General features: G+C 39.9%; 3 protein-coding genes across 3 annotated transcripts; all 3 read right to left on the bottom strand.

The window, feature by feature from the left end:
* Nucleotides 1-3557: 3557 nt before the first annotated feature.
* On the bottom strand, nt 3558-4064 carry SARC_02561 (hypothetical protein; the record flags this gene model as incomplete). The annotated part of the gene is made up of 1 exon (XM_014303692.1): nt 3558-4064. The coding sequence occupies one exon, from the start codon at nt 4062-4064 to the stop codon at nt 3558-3560; it is 507 nt and encodes a 168-aa protein (XP_014159167.1).
* Nucleotides 4065-4351: 287 nt separating this feature from the next.
* Nucleotides 4352-5872, bottom strand: SARC_02562 (hypothetical protein; the record flags this gene model as incomplete). Its single annotated transcript, XM_014303693.1, has 2 exons — nt 4352-4990; nt 5498-5872. 2 exons carry the CDS (start codon nt 5870-5872, stop codon nt 4352-4354), a joined length of 1014 nt encoding a protein of 337 aa, XP_014159168.1.
* A 5186-nt stretch (nt 5873-11058) lies between these two features.
* SARC_02563 (citrate synthase, mitochondrial) lies at nt 11059-13358 on the bottom strand. Its single transcript, XM_014303694.1, has 2 exons — nt 12249-13358; nt 11059-11924 (listed from the first exon to the last, which is right to left on the bottom strand). The coding sequence occupies exons 1-2, from the start codon at nt 13173-13175 to the stop codon at nt 11454-11456; spliced, it is 1398 nt and encodes a 465-aa protein (XP_014159169.1). The 5' UTR covers nt 13176-13358; the 3' UTR covers nt 11059-11453.
* Nucleotides 13359-13897: the final 539 nt, after the last annotated feature.

Below are 13897 nucleotides of genomic sequence, written 5' to 3' on the forward strand. Positions count from 1 at the left end.
CGCAACGTTCTCCCTCCGTAGAGAGGGAGACGTTGTTCATTTATTAGTAATTGTAAAATTAGTGACCCTAAAAGTGAGTCATAAGTCATGTGCCGCAGTAGTCAGCAAAAACCAAGTTTCTCAGAGTATTATGATAAACAGTAAAAAATTATAAAAACTAAAATAAACAACTAAAACCTAAGTACTTGTATTCTGACCACATCATGCGCCCGGGTTTTACTCAAACGCAGGGCATCGCTTCCACGTGTTCTCATGAAACATTACGGTCTGTTCTTGCTGTCGCTGCTTCTCAAGGCTGGCGAGTCGCTCAAATGGATGTCGACACCGCTTATTTATACGCTGACCTCGACGAGCCTATATATATGCGCCCTCCTCCCGGTTCTAGTTCTGTCGGTTTCCCTGATAAGTTCGTCCTTGCTCTCAAGAAGTGTTTATACGGCCTCAAACAGTCGGGTAGCCTCTGGCACGCTCTCATTAAGTCCAAACTTCTCGCCATGGGTTTTACCCAGAGCCGTACCGATCCGTGCATGTTTATTATCAACACCCCCGACTTCTCCTGCATTATTATCCTTTACGTCGATGACACTATTATCTGTGGTAAAACCGATTCCGACATTAGTCACTTCAAAACGCTCATCACTCGCGAGTTTAGCTGCAAAGATCCTGGCCGACCACACTGGTTACTCGGCGTTCGCGTCATATCCTACCAATGACTCCATCCGTCTTCTCCAGGACAATTATATTACCGATGCCCTCACCACGTTTGATCTCCTTGATGCTCATGTCGCCCCTACGCCTGCCACTTCTGATATCATCAGCGCTAACGATGGTTCCCGCTTTACCTGTCGGTGCTTACTCGTATTGACATCAGCTTCCCTTTAAACAATCTCCCACGCTATATGGCTAATCTGTCTCCAGCGCATTGAATAGCTGCCCAGCGTATCTTACGGTACCTCAAAGGCACGCCCAATCTTGGCCTTACCTATTGTTTCCAGCCTGGTGCCCCCATTGTTGATGCTTTCGTCGATGCCAATTATAATGCCTGTCCTGATACTCGTCACTCTACCAGTGGCTATGTCCTTCGTATCAATGGCGTCCCCGTCGTCTGGAAGTCCAAACGTCAGAAGACCGTCAAGACTAGCACTGCAGAGGCCGAATATTACGCTGCATCTGAGGCTGGTAAACAATTTCAATGGTTGCGCAATCTCTTATCCGAGATCGGCTTCCCACAGTCCACACCCACACCGCTCTATTGCGACAATCAATCGGCCATTCACGTCATTACAGACACCGGCACTAACAAGCATCTCAAACATGTTGACATTCGTATCCATCATATCCGCGACATACAATCCCAAGGTGTCATCAGCACTCAATATGTTACCTCCTCTGACAATGTCGCTGACATTCTTACGAAAAATACCGCACGTCTCACACATTCTCGTCATACTTCCAATATGCTCCTCCGTCGTCCCTCAATCTTCCGATGCCTTCGCGGAAACAATCCAGGAGAGGAGCGTATCACACTACAGTGAACTGCAGATTGTATCCTCAATAACACTACACACTGCTGGTTTTAGGAGAGTGTTAGGGCAAAATCAACACTGTTATTCTTTTCTCCTATACAATAGCAGTTCGGTACTAAGTATAGTACACAAGATTACGAAAAATACGGCACGTCCCGCACATTCTCGTTATACTTCCAATATGCTCTCCGTCGTCCCTCAATCTTCCGATGCCGTTCACGGAAACAATCCAGGGGAGGAGCGCATCACACTACAGTGAACTGCAGATTGTATCCTCAATAACACTACACACTGCTGGTTTTAAGGGAGTGTTATGACAGAATCAACACTGACATTCTTATATCCTATACAATAGCAGTTCGGTACTAATTATAGTACACAAGAGAACTGACACATGTCAGAGTATCAATATATTATGACACTCACTCCACATGGCAGAGTGTCAATATATTATGACACTCACAGATTACATGATATACTTTCCTGTGAACTATCACATTGTCTACACAATATACAACACTGCAAAAAGGGATAATAAAGTTACTCTATTCATAGTTCTATATTGTTTAACATCTATATTGTCGTCACAATTTTCCATTTGAAATTACTGTCTTCTCTTGGTAACTTCGGAAATTTTGAAGTCTTTAGTAGTTTAGATAGTGCAGGTTTATTGTCTTTATCATCTAAGCGTGAACGCAAGATTTATAGCTCGCTAATATACTAACTAATTAGTATTAATTCGTCCTTCTCATCCTCACCACCCTCATTGATAGCTTGGTCGTATCTCCTTCTGAGTTTTGCGTCTACCATTGGCATGCGACGTTCTGGTTGCTAATCGTGAATGCCTACTCTCATCTTGTGTAGACTCGCGATGGTTATAGGTGCTGTTTGTTTCAGTTTGGCTACAATCATACTCACCAGGAAGTGATCGCCTTGACAAATTCTCTCGTATTTTTCTAAACGTATTGTTGATGCCTGTACGGGCACCTCATTAGGTGTTTGTTGGCTTGAGTTGGCACCCGGGGCTACCCTCCCCCTGCTGGGTTGTCATCCGCACCTTCACCACCATACACGCCTGCTTTGGTTGTGTTGGCATCTTGAGTCGACTGAGTGGACGTGTCTATATTGCAGGCTATTAGTGAAGACTTGTGTAAAATTCGCTGTGAATAGGCGCGTACCCCTCGTCTTTACTAGTAACTTTAATATATATATATATATATATATATATACATTTATCTCATTTACTTTTGTCGTGGTTACGATCTTCTGCACTTCCGTGGGAAGTGTTTACCGCTCTGTGCTATGCGGTAACTTGTTGTGTTCCTTCCTGTGATTGTGAAAGTGTATTTGTTGTTGGTTAGTTAAGCTTATTCCGTCACGTGCGAACATACTCGTATTTATTCCTCATGTGATATTAAGTAGATGTTCGGTCCTGATGACGTCACCTGTGAATTTCGGTCTCATTGACCTCACCGCTGGCCCTAACAGGCTTCACTTGTGATGCTCGGTCTGATTGACGTCACTTTTGATGTTCGGTCATATGTACCGTACTGTGTGAATATTGAACTTTTTGTTAAGTTTTTTCATACTAATTGCACCAACTGTCTTGTGTTTGTGTTCGCGTTCGCTAAACTATTGTTGGGTTCTACTGCTCTTGTGTATGTCTGATCGTGGTGTCCTTGTGTCCAACCAACCAGTATATACGCGAAATTCACATGCGTGTGCATGATTTGAGTGTGATTGTCGTGTTCTTGGTATGTCCTGTTTCTTGGAAACAGCGTACTTCTTGTTTGCAGACATTTAAAACTCTATCTCGTCCAAAACTCTCTGCTCCTAGTTTGCACAAGTTGTAAACTCAAGATCGTTGTGCGGGTTCGTGATTAGGATACAATCTTGCATTCCTTAGACGCAATCTTGCTTTATTAGCATGTCTTACTTCTCATGAAGCGCTATGCGCTAAGTTCGTGATATATTTGTTGCGTAAGCATTCTTGCTTCACTCACTATGTGTTGTGTCCGATCTGGGAGCTTCTTAGTCTTGTGTAGATCGATTGTGGGTCTGATTGTACCTCTCTTTGTGTTTCTGTACACTGTGATTGTTTACCTGGCGGTTGGTACCCCATAGTTGGTCACGAAATGTTCTCATCACTTGAAACATCTGAATCTGACATGACATCCGGACAATCACTGATCCCAGAAAGAACCTCTGAGTCCGAGCTCGTACCACTGGACTGCGATCCATCGCCTGCGAATGAGGTACAAAATCCTCTGTGGAACTCTCATCATCCCCGCTGTCGACGCGACGATTGTTGGCACCACCAGCCGCGCGTTCCAACGCCCGCCGTGGTTTATGCCTCCTCTTCATTTGCATTTTTTTTTCCCGCGCACGAGGCTTTGACTGCCTATAGCCAAGCAACAGCTTGATTTGCGGGCTCAATGGGACATTTGTGTCCTTAAACCATGACCAATTAATGGCCGACATGGGCACTAGTATCAGCTCATCGCCGCTCCACATAAGCGCCCAATTAGAATGACCCATTTAGTCATATCCAATGAGTATTTCACAACCCATTGGTATGTCCTCCACTACATAGAATGGGTGGCCCTTAGCTAACGCTTAAGTCCCCCCAAGGATGATCATATACGCCTCCTAGTCATCCCACGGCACAAAACACGGGATTTAATTTCCCCATTCCGTCAATACTTTCTAATGCAGTCCTGTATACTTCTGCCTGGCTGTCACACCGAGCTCACTGAGCAGGCGATTCGAAACAAGCTAGAATGTACAACCCAAATTCGCATACGCCCACGTGTGCACAGCCCCGACTATAGCAGGAACCACCGCACCATTTCACTTACGACGCAATTTCTTCTTCGAAGCTGCGCCTGCTGACCCGCCATAACGCGGGAAGTTTTCCGCTGCATGATAAGTCTCGTAACAAACCGTATGGTAGAGCTCAGCCTCTGATTCCGACGACCGGGAGTGCTTACGACCTCTTTTACGCCGTCCTCTGCGCTTATCACGCCCACACTCACGGCTATGTGAGCGCGATGAACTATCGTGCGACCGCTTGCGGTGATGTCTGTCCTTACCAGACCGCGAATGCGATCGTTCTCGACCTGATTCAGCATCGTCCAATTCCGAACGCCGATTGCGACGCTTCCAGGGCTTGGAGTAACCTTATTCTTGTCTCTCGTGTGGTAATTCTCATAAGAACGCCGATTTCCGCTACAGTCCTCGTTCCTGTCTTTCGTACGTATCTTGCGTGCCCTACCAATAAGAAAATTGAGCTGCGCCTGCAACTGCTGCTGCTTAGGCTGTTGCTGACCACCGCCACCTTTGTTGCCTTTGCCTCCATGGTCATCACTACCACAATCTGCCTTCTGGCCATTGCCATTTTTCTGGTGGCTCTGCTGCAGATTGCCTACACTAGCAATAACCTTAAAACTAACACCATCCTCGGTCTAAATGAAATCGAATAATGCTGCGCTATAAAGCACATACGACTGTTGTAGCCAGCTGAGCAAGCGCGGTGTGCCTTGCTCAGCAAACCCAGCCAAGGACAGAACGTGCTTCGTGATCCTAAAATTGAGTGAAAATAACAACTCAACGACCACAACCTGTTCGTTCACTTCACTCACTACTTTCTCTAATAACTCAGGCTCAGCAATTGCTTGTGCTAACAAAAACTTACTGATGTTGCCGTTCACCATTGCCAATGCTGCGTACGCCTTGTTGGACCCATTCCTAAGGCGCATACAGAACCGAGAAACTTCCTCAGATATGCCTGTTGGCAAGCGAAGAACCGCTTAGTCAATAGCTCGCGAAGCACGGGGAGCCAATGGCACCCCTTCTGTCAATTGAGAAATTCATTGCTGAACTGGCAGAAGTCGACCCTGATGTCGACGATCCCGAAGTACTTGGTGCCATCGCTCTTTCAGATTGACAGCGATGAGCTTCTTCAGCCCTACCTCTGTTCGGATCCGCTGCCCCATGGCTTCGTCCTGCTGAAATTGCGCCCATTGCGCTTTCTCAGCTTCCGTCGGCTGGCCATCGCCACCATTTCTCGATGCACCCGATGTGCCCGAATCTGGCTGAGTCGCTGTGGGATCCTGTTGCCCTATAGGTAGTGACAGAGTGGCTGGCTCTGGCACCGCCGAAGCACCTGATGCTGCCGTACGCCCGCCATCCGACGGCGTATTCAACTCGGCATCTCGCTGATCCGCTAGAAATGCAGCCGCTCGATGGGGAGCTGCCTCGTTCTCTGCACCAGTTTGGTACGCCTTTAAATGGCTACGCAAGAGAGGGACCGAGCTTGAGCCCCCTAACAGGCTCTCGGTTCCCATGTTTGCTCGAAGCGACGCGACAAAGTTGTCGGCCGAAAAGCTGCTGCTTCCGCTGAGGTTCGGGCATCAAGTGACTCCTCCAGGAACACCTTCAACAGGGCTCTGTCGCCATGTAAGAAAGCAGCTCCTATAAGACATGCACAGTAACTTGCAGATCCTTCCGCAAAGCTCGCGCAACCGCCGCTGAATGAGAAGTGTCCTTCCGGAAATGACGACATTCGCCAGCGTACAAGGTGGCCATCGCCAATAGCCACATATGATTTCCTTGCATTCGTTGAGCTGAATTTCTGTACAATTGCGGGCCTATGTAGAGGCTTAGCATCTGTTCCTTCTCAAATAACTGTCGACTTCCAAGCGTAGAAGTCATCACACTTGTTGTCATGTAATAAGTGACGCTGATACTGCTTGGCCATGCCGAGGCTATGTTAACTATCTACACCAACTATATACTACTATTGTGAGATGGGGAATTCACGGCTAGCTAACAATCAATTCTTCTACTGAGAGCTATATTAGTAGGTTTAAAAAATTTAGAGTAGATTTCTGGGCCCAAATATATATATATATATATTAATATGTCGGTATGAATATTTGGTTCACAGAATTTGATAATTATCACGTGTCACTATATTATACTCCAAAGTTTGGTACTACGGCTTCGAGGCCGATCACAATACACACACACACACATATATATATATATACATATACATGCATACATTTAACAATATATATACATATACATGCATACATTTAAATGTATATAAACATACACACAAACACACACACACATATATATATGTATATATCTATCTATTTATATAGATATATATGTATATGTATAGATATATATGTATATATCTATATACATGCATTATATCTTACATATATTACACAAACATAGGCATGTATTATATATTATACAATATTAAATCATATTTAAAGACATACACACGTACATAAAAAATATGGATATGGATATGGATATATATATACATACATATATAGGCATATTTATATACATATACATATACAATACATACATATATATATACATATATATACATAAATATACATATACAATATACATACATATATATATACATTTACATACATACACATATATTATATCTACATTTATATATATATATATATATGTTTGTGTTTATGTAAAGTTATATACAAATATAATATTAATTGAAAATCTGTAACAATAGTATATTAGCTGTAGATATCGCACACCATATTTATATACATATATACGGTTACGTATATATGCATACACACTCATATATTCATACAGTTATATATATGTTTTCATATATATATATACATACATATATATATATATATATACATAAACATATATATATATATATGTATATTTATTTAAATATTTATAGGTATATACATACACACACACATATACATACATATATATATATATAGATGCATACAAATAAACAATATATATATATATACATATATACATATATACACACACACACACACATGTATATATAATTGGACTATATTTACATATCCATATCTACATATAAACATATAATTATATAATATATTTATATACGAATATATACAATATATATATATATATATATATATAGATGTAGTCATATATATATATATAAATTCGAAAATATTTATAAATGGACTTTATATTTATATATCCATATCCATATCCATATATATATACATGTAAATAAAAATAAAAAAATAATATATATATATATACGAATATATATACATATACATATAGATATATTCATATATATGCGTATATATACATATACATATAGATATATTCATATATATGTGTATATAATATATATATATATCTATGTAAATATAAATATATATACAAATATATATATATATACATAGTATATACACATTTACCTTGATAAACATATATTTATACGTATATATAATGATATATATATATATACGTATGTATATAAATTTATATACGTATACGTATGCGTATATACATATATATATATATATGTATACTTAAATATATATATATATATAGCAATGGACTGTATATATAGATATACGACTGTATATATAGATATAGATATATATATACGCGAATATATATATATATAAATATATATACATATATAGCTAGTTATGAATATATATTCATATATATATATACATACACATGTATATATATATACGTATACAAATATATATCGTGTATATGTATATATATAGATACGTACATATAAATATACACGTACAAATACACGTATATATTTATATATATAGATATAGATACGTACATATATATATATATATATACGTATATAATATACAAGTACTCCTCATTACATCAACTGCATTCGTATCTGCGTACAAGTACAGACTCTATAACATACGCATACAATATTTTATCGTATTTCGCGTTCCATCTTTCTATTAGCGTTCAGTCGCTCTCACACATGTTATATTCGCGTACAGGAAAATTATACATATTGTCGCGCCAAATCCAAATTCGAAACCAACCCAGTCCAAGCCTGAAAATCAATCCGCTGCTGCATGAGCTCCCTGCGAACTCAACGGACAACCAGTAGAAGGCGCGACTTCTCAATGGCCAATACTATCAGGCCCTGACTTCTCTGGGACCTACAGGCATATTCCACTTAACTCTCAAAAGGGACCCATTTCAGGACCCCCAGGGACGAAAATTCTAGTCCACAAGGGCCAAAGGTAGAATATACAAACATATAATCATATATATATTATATAATCATATATGTATATATATATATAATCATTTATATATATATACATAAACATAAGCATACATACATACATACATAAATATACATGTGTGTGTACGGGTATAGGCTGTGGTGGTTCTCGTATTCGTTATGCTAGTGCGTATATTTTGACGAGGATATGTGTGTACAATGATACGAAAACATGCTATGGACAAGTGTGTATTGTAGTGAATCTTGATCACATACCGCTCTTCTGTATGGTTTGACGACCATGTATGCAATTTTGTGTTGGTGCTGTACTTCAATGTATATACATATATAAATGCATATTTGTATAGATGAATATAGATGTATATGTGTATAAATATGAATATTTATATACATATATATATATATATATATACACATACATATAAATACAAATATGCATATATATATAAATATTTATACATATGTATATGTACAATATATAAATATATAATTGTGTGTATAAACACATATATTTGTGTGTAATATATTATATATATATATATCAGCCTACATCATTTCATATACCGTCAACTGGGTTTGTACAATTGTGACATATGTTTATGTAGATATACAGACATAAATAAATATGTGCATGTATTATATGTTATAGTATATATATACAGGTAATATATATATATGTAAATATACAGGTATTATATATTATATTTTACATATATACAAATTATATATTAAATTTTCATACATACAAACATATATATGTGTGTATATAAATATTATATATATATATATATATACCTGTATATAAATATAAACAAATTATATATTCAATTTTCGTACATACATACATGTGTATATAAATATTATATATATATATATACCTGTATATAAATATTATATGTATTTTGTATATGTACATATGTATAATACATAAAACATCCACATATATATATATATATATGTTTTCAAGTTTTAGGGATGGCACCTCCATTATAAACTTCATAAAATTAAAAATAAGTACTCCTCATTACCTCAACTGCATTCGCGTCTGCGTACACGTACAAACTTCATAACATCAATATAGTGTTGTATTGAGCGTTCATCTTCCTGTTAGCGCTGAGCCGCTCACACAAGCTATTTTCGCGTCCAGGAAAATCATACATACATATTGTCGCACCAAAACCAAATTTGAAACAACCCGGTTCAAGCCTTAAATTCAATTCGCCACTGCCTGAGCTCCCTGAGAACTCGAGGGCCAACCATGGGAGGCCCTGACTTCTCAAGGGCCACTAACACCAGGCCCTTACTTCTCTGAGACATACAGCCTGCTACAAGCATATTTCACTAACCACCCCATTGAGGATCCCTAGGGACGAAAATTCGAGTCCCTAAGGGCCCAGGGTAGGAAATAAATACATAAATACATACATATAAATATATATAAATATACAAACACACATATATATATGCATGTTTGTGCTTGTGTGTATATGTGTATACATACATACATACATACATAATATATATTCATATTTATATATATATACATACATACACGCACATAAACATATATATATATATATATATACACACACACACAAATATATATATACATGTGTATGTGTGTGTATACATAAGCCGTGATGTTTCTCGCATTTTTGGTGCTTGTGTGTATGTTTTGACGAGCATGTGTCTGTACAATGATGCGAATGCATGCGATGGACAATTGTGTGTTGTAGTGAATTTCGACCACATAATGCTCATCTGTATGTTTTAGTTTGTGTATGTATGTACAATGATGCGATAGACAATTGTGTGTTGGTGCTATACTTCAATATATGGGTACAAGTATCTGGTAGTTTCGGAGAACACCAGTAAGGGGTAGGCTAAAGATATTCGTACGTCAACGAGGCCCGCCTAAAGTACATCGATGCGATTGCAATATATATATATATATATATATATATATATAATACCCTAACATATATGAATATATATATACTTCGATATATATATAAGCCTACATTATTCCAGATACTGTCTATTGGGCACGTACAAGTGTGAATTCATCAGTAAAACGGTGCTTGTTCATTACAAAAAGTTGACCACACGAGATTGCAAATCTTGCACATTTCTTGTGTGGAAAATCACAGCGGTGCGCGGTTATGCCGTACTGTCGTTGGGTGTCCGGTGACGGTTTGTTGTGATAGTGCAATAATAGGCTAGGGCGCTCATATCTATAAAATAAACAGCTTGTACACTACAACTAGCTTCACTAATGTCTGCTTGCGTAGCAAAATATAGGACACTGTTTTACTTGTGAAAAACTGAAAATCCAGAAAGTTGACTTGTAGTAAATACAGCTTTCAAACAAGGCCTGGATCGACCCGGCCTAGGTCAAGAATACAACGAGACAGAAATCTAATTAATAAACAGCATATATCAAAAGGGTCTTATACTTTACTCATTTGTAGATGACAAAGAACGTACCGAAGAAGGCTGAATTTACATACGAAGCCAACATAAGGGCACGCACTGCCGGAACAACAGCATCAATAGTATCATGCTACTCCCCCAGAATCACTTGCCATTCGATCTACATTACTTAATTTCGGGATACGCTCCTTGATCGCAAGTTAATTCCTCATTTTCGCAACTTGCACCAACTTTTGAATCTTGGATATCGTATTTTATATTGATGCATACGGCGTGCTCAATGTAGTCCATTCGAGTTATACAGCGCAGTTGTTCCTTCATGAACCGTGCACACTCGCGGCCGAGTGTTATTGCGCTCCAGGAATACAGTAGACATGCCGTAGGCGATGGCAGTCAGCCTAAACTATTTACATGTACTTCGATCTTTGCTGCTTCTCCTTCAGTTCGCTTCTGGCCGCGGCGACGAATGCCTTGAGTCCAGGAGTGCTCATACTCTTGGGACGCTCGAGGGGTAGACCCATAGAACGACTCCACACAAGTGATGTAAGTACACCAATTGCGCGCGACACACCGAATAGCACGGTGTAGAAATTCATCTCAGTCATGCCGTAGTGTTGCAGCAAGATACCAGAGTGAGCGTCCACATTGGGCCAGGGGTTCTTGGCTTTTCCGTGTTTCAGAAGAATGTCAGGAACCACTTCGTATAGCATGGAGACAAGCTTGAAGTCGTCGGAATCAGGCATGTGCTTCAAAGCAAATTCGCGCTGACAAGTGTAACGGGGATCAGTCTTTCTTAGGACAGCGTGACCATATCCAGGAATAACCTGGCCTGAGTTGAGGGTATTCCAGACCTCGTCCGAAAGGCTCTTCTTATTCAACTGTATCAGAAAAAAAGAAGCAAATCACGACGTGAGTAATGATAATCAATATTCAACGTACTAACTATGCGAAATACAATGCATGAAACAAGTATAATGGGCTCAGAATATAAAATATGAAAAGCTCGTTCGAATTCAGTCTAACAATTTGTAAAACCTATTCTATGATTTCCCAGGAAGACCCAGTATCTGCCTTGAAAAGCAAGCTAACGCGAGATCTATGACAGAATAAACAAAGCCTATGTAAGAAGGAACAAGCCTCCACTGTCAACCTAATTACACAGAACGCCAACAAAATAAACAAGGTACAAAATATTCACATACGTTTTCTTGCCAATTGCCGCCGTTCTTCTCTCCTAACCTAGCCTTGATCTTGGTCAACCAACTAAGCACCTCCTGATTAGCAAGTCCGTGCAAGGGACCTGCAAGACCGTTCAAAGCAGCTCCATAAGCCAAGTATGGATCGGAAAGCGCACTTCCTACCAAGTGTGTTGTGTGTGCACTCACGTTACCTCCCTCGTGGTCGGCGTGGATGACAAGGTACAGACGTAGTAGATCAACGAAACCCTCATCAGTGAAACCCATCATATTGGCGAAGTTGGCTCCCAAATCTTTTTCTGGGTCGATTTTACCTATGGGGCGCCCATTGTGGAACACGTTGTTATATATCATAGCCGCAATAACTGGCAGTTTAGCGATAAGATCCAGACTGTCTTCTAGTGTGAGCTCCCAGTACTTGCTCTTAGGTGTATCACCAGTAGCGTATGCTTTGGCAAACTTGGACTCTGAGTGTAGGGCGGTGACGGCAGCGGACAACTGAGCCATAGGGTGCAACTCCTTGGGGAAGTTGTTAAGCATCTGCTCCACGTGGTGAGGTAGTTCTGCACGACGAGCCAGGTCTTTCGACAACAAAGTGGTTTCTTTCTGGGTAGGTAGTTCCCCAGTCAACAGCAGCCACAGAGCGCCTTCGGGCAAAGGCTCTTGTCCTCCCGGTCCACGAGGAAGAGTTTCTTGCAGCTCTAATAGTGTGTGACCCTGGAACCGGATACCTTCGTCTGCGTCGAGAACAGAGGTCTCAGATACCATACCCTTGATACCACGCATGCCTCCGTATGCCATATCCACGGTTAAAATACCAATAGCTTCTCCTCCGTGTGCTTCACGGAACTCTTTGACATCCTGGGCGTGCTTTGGCAGGATCTCGCGAAGTCGTTCGTATAGGGGTTCGAGGCCGTTTTGTTGAGGGATCATATTGAATAGATATTAACAACCGAGTGCGAAAGCCTACTTTAAGATTAAATTTAAGGACGATCTATATGATCATCGACAAACTGAAGTGTCCACACCAGCACGATTGTTATTTATGCATACTCATGTAAAACCTACGAGCATCTAGAGTGTATACAAAACCGACATATAATAAGGTAATTGCTGTTATTTAGCGCCGAACATATCATTGATCTAAATTCGCAATATAAATATAGCGAATTCCAGTCAATGATAACAAAACTCAGACATAGCCTCCCTAAAAAAGACAGGAGGCTACATATGGCTCAGATAGTTAAGGTTATGTAAAAATTGCCTGTGTCTGTATAAGGACAGATGGGAATGTCGCAACCCAATGGCAATCAGCGTTGCGTGTGTCAACGCTCCTCGTTTGCTTCAATCACTATTCGAGAGGTCAGAAGATCTGAGAAGAAAACCAAATACGTACATTACGAGCCACTTTCGAAAAAACAAATATTACTCTCGTTAAAATGACCCAGAAAGGCATGGTCCTCTGAGCACCTCTCTCTGGAGTCTGGAGTGAATGGAGTGTGGAATACTGGATTTGTCTCTCAGGAATGATTTCGTCAGCTGATTTTCGTCCTGGGGAAATTCATTTTTTATCTCGCGACAATTCTAGAGAGGGCCATGAGAATGGGTACACTTTTGGGGCAGAGATACTTAACTTGACATTCAATGAATCAAAA

This window comes from Sphaeroforma arctica (genome assembly GCF_001186125.1).
Source record: "Sphaeroforma arctica JP610 unplaced genomic scaffold supercont1.116, whole genome shotgun sequence".
In the NCBI taxonomy this organism is placed as follows: domain Eukaryota; class Ichthyosporea; order Ichthyophonida; genus Sphaeroforma; species Sphaeroforma arctica.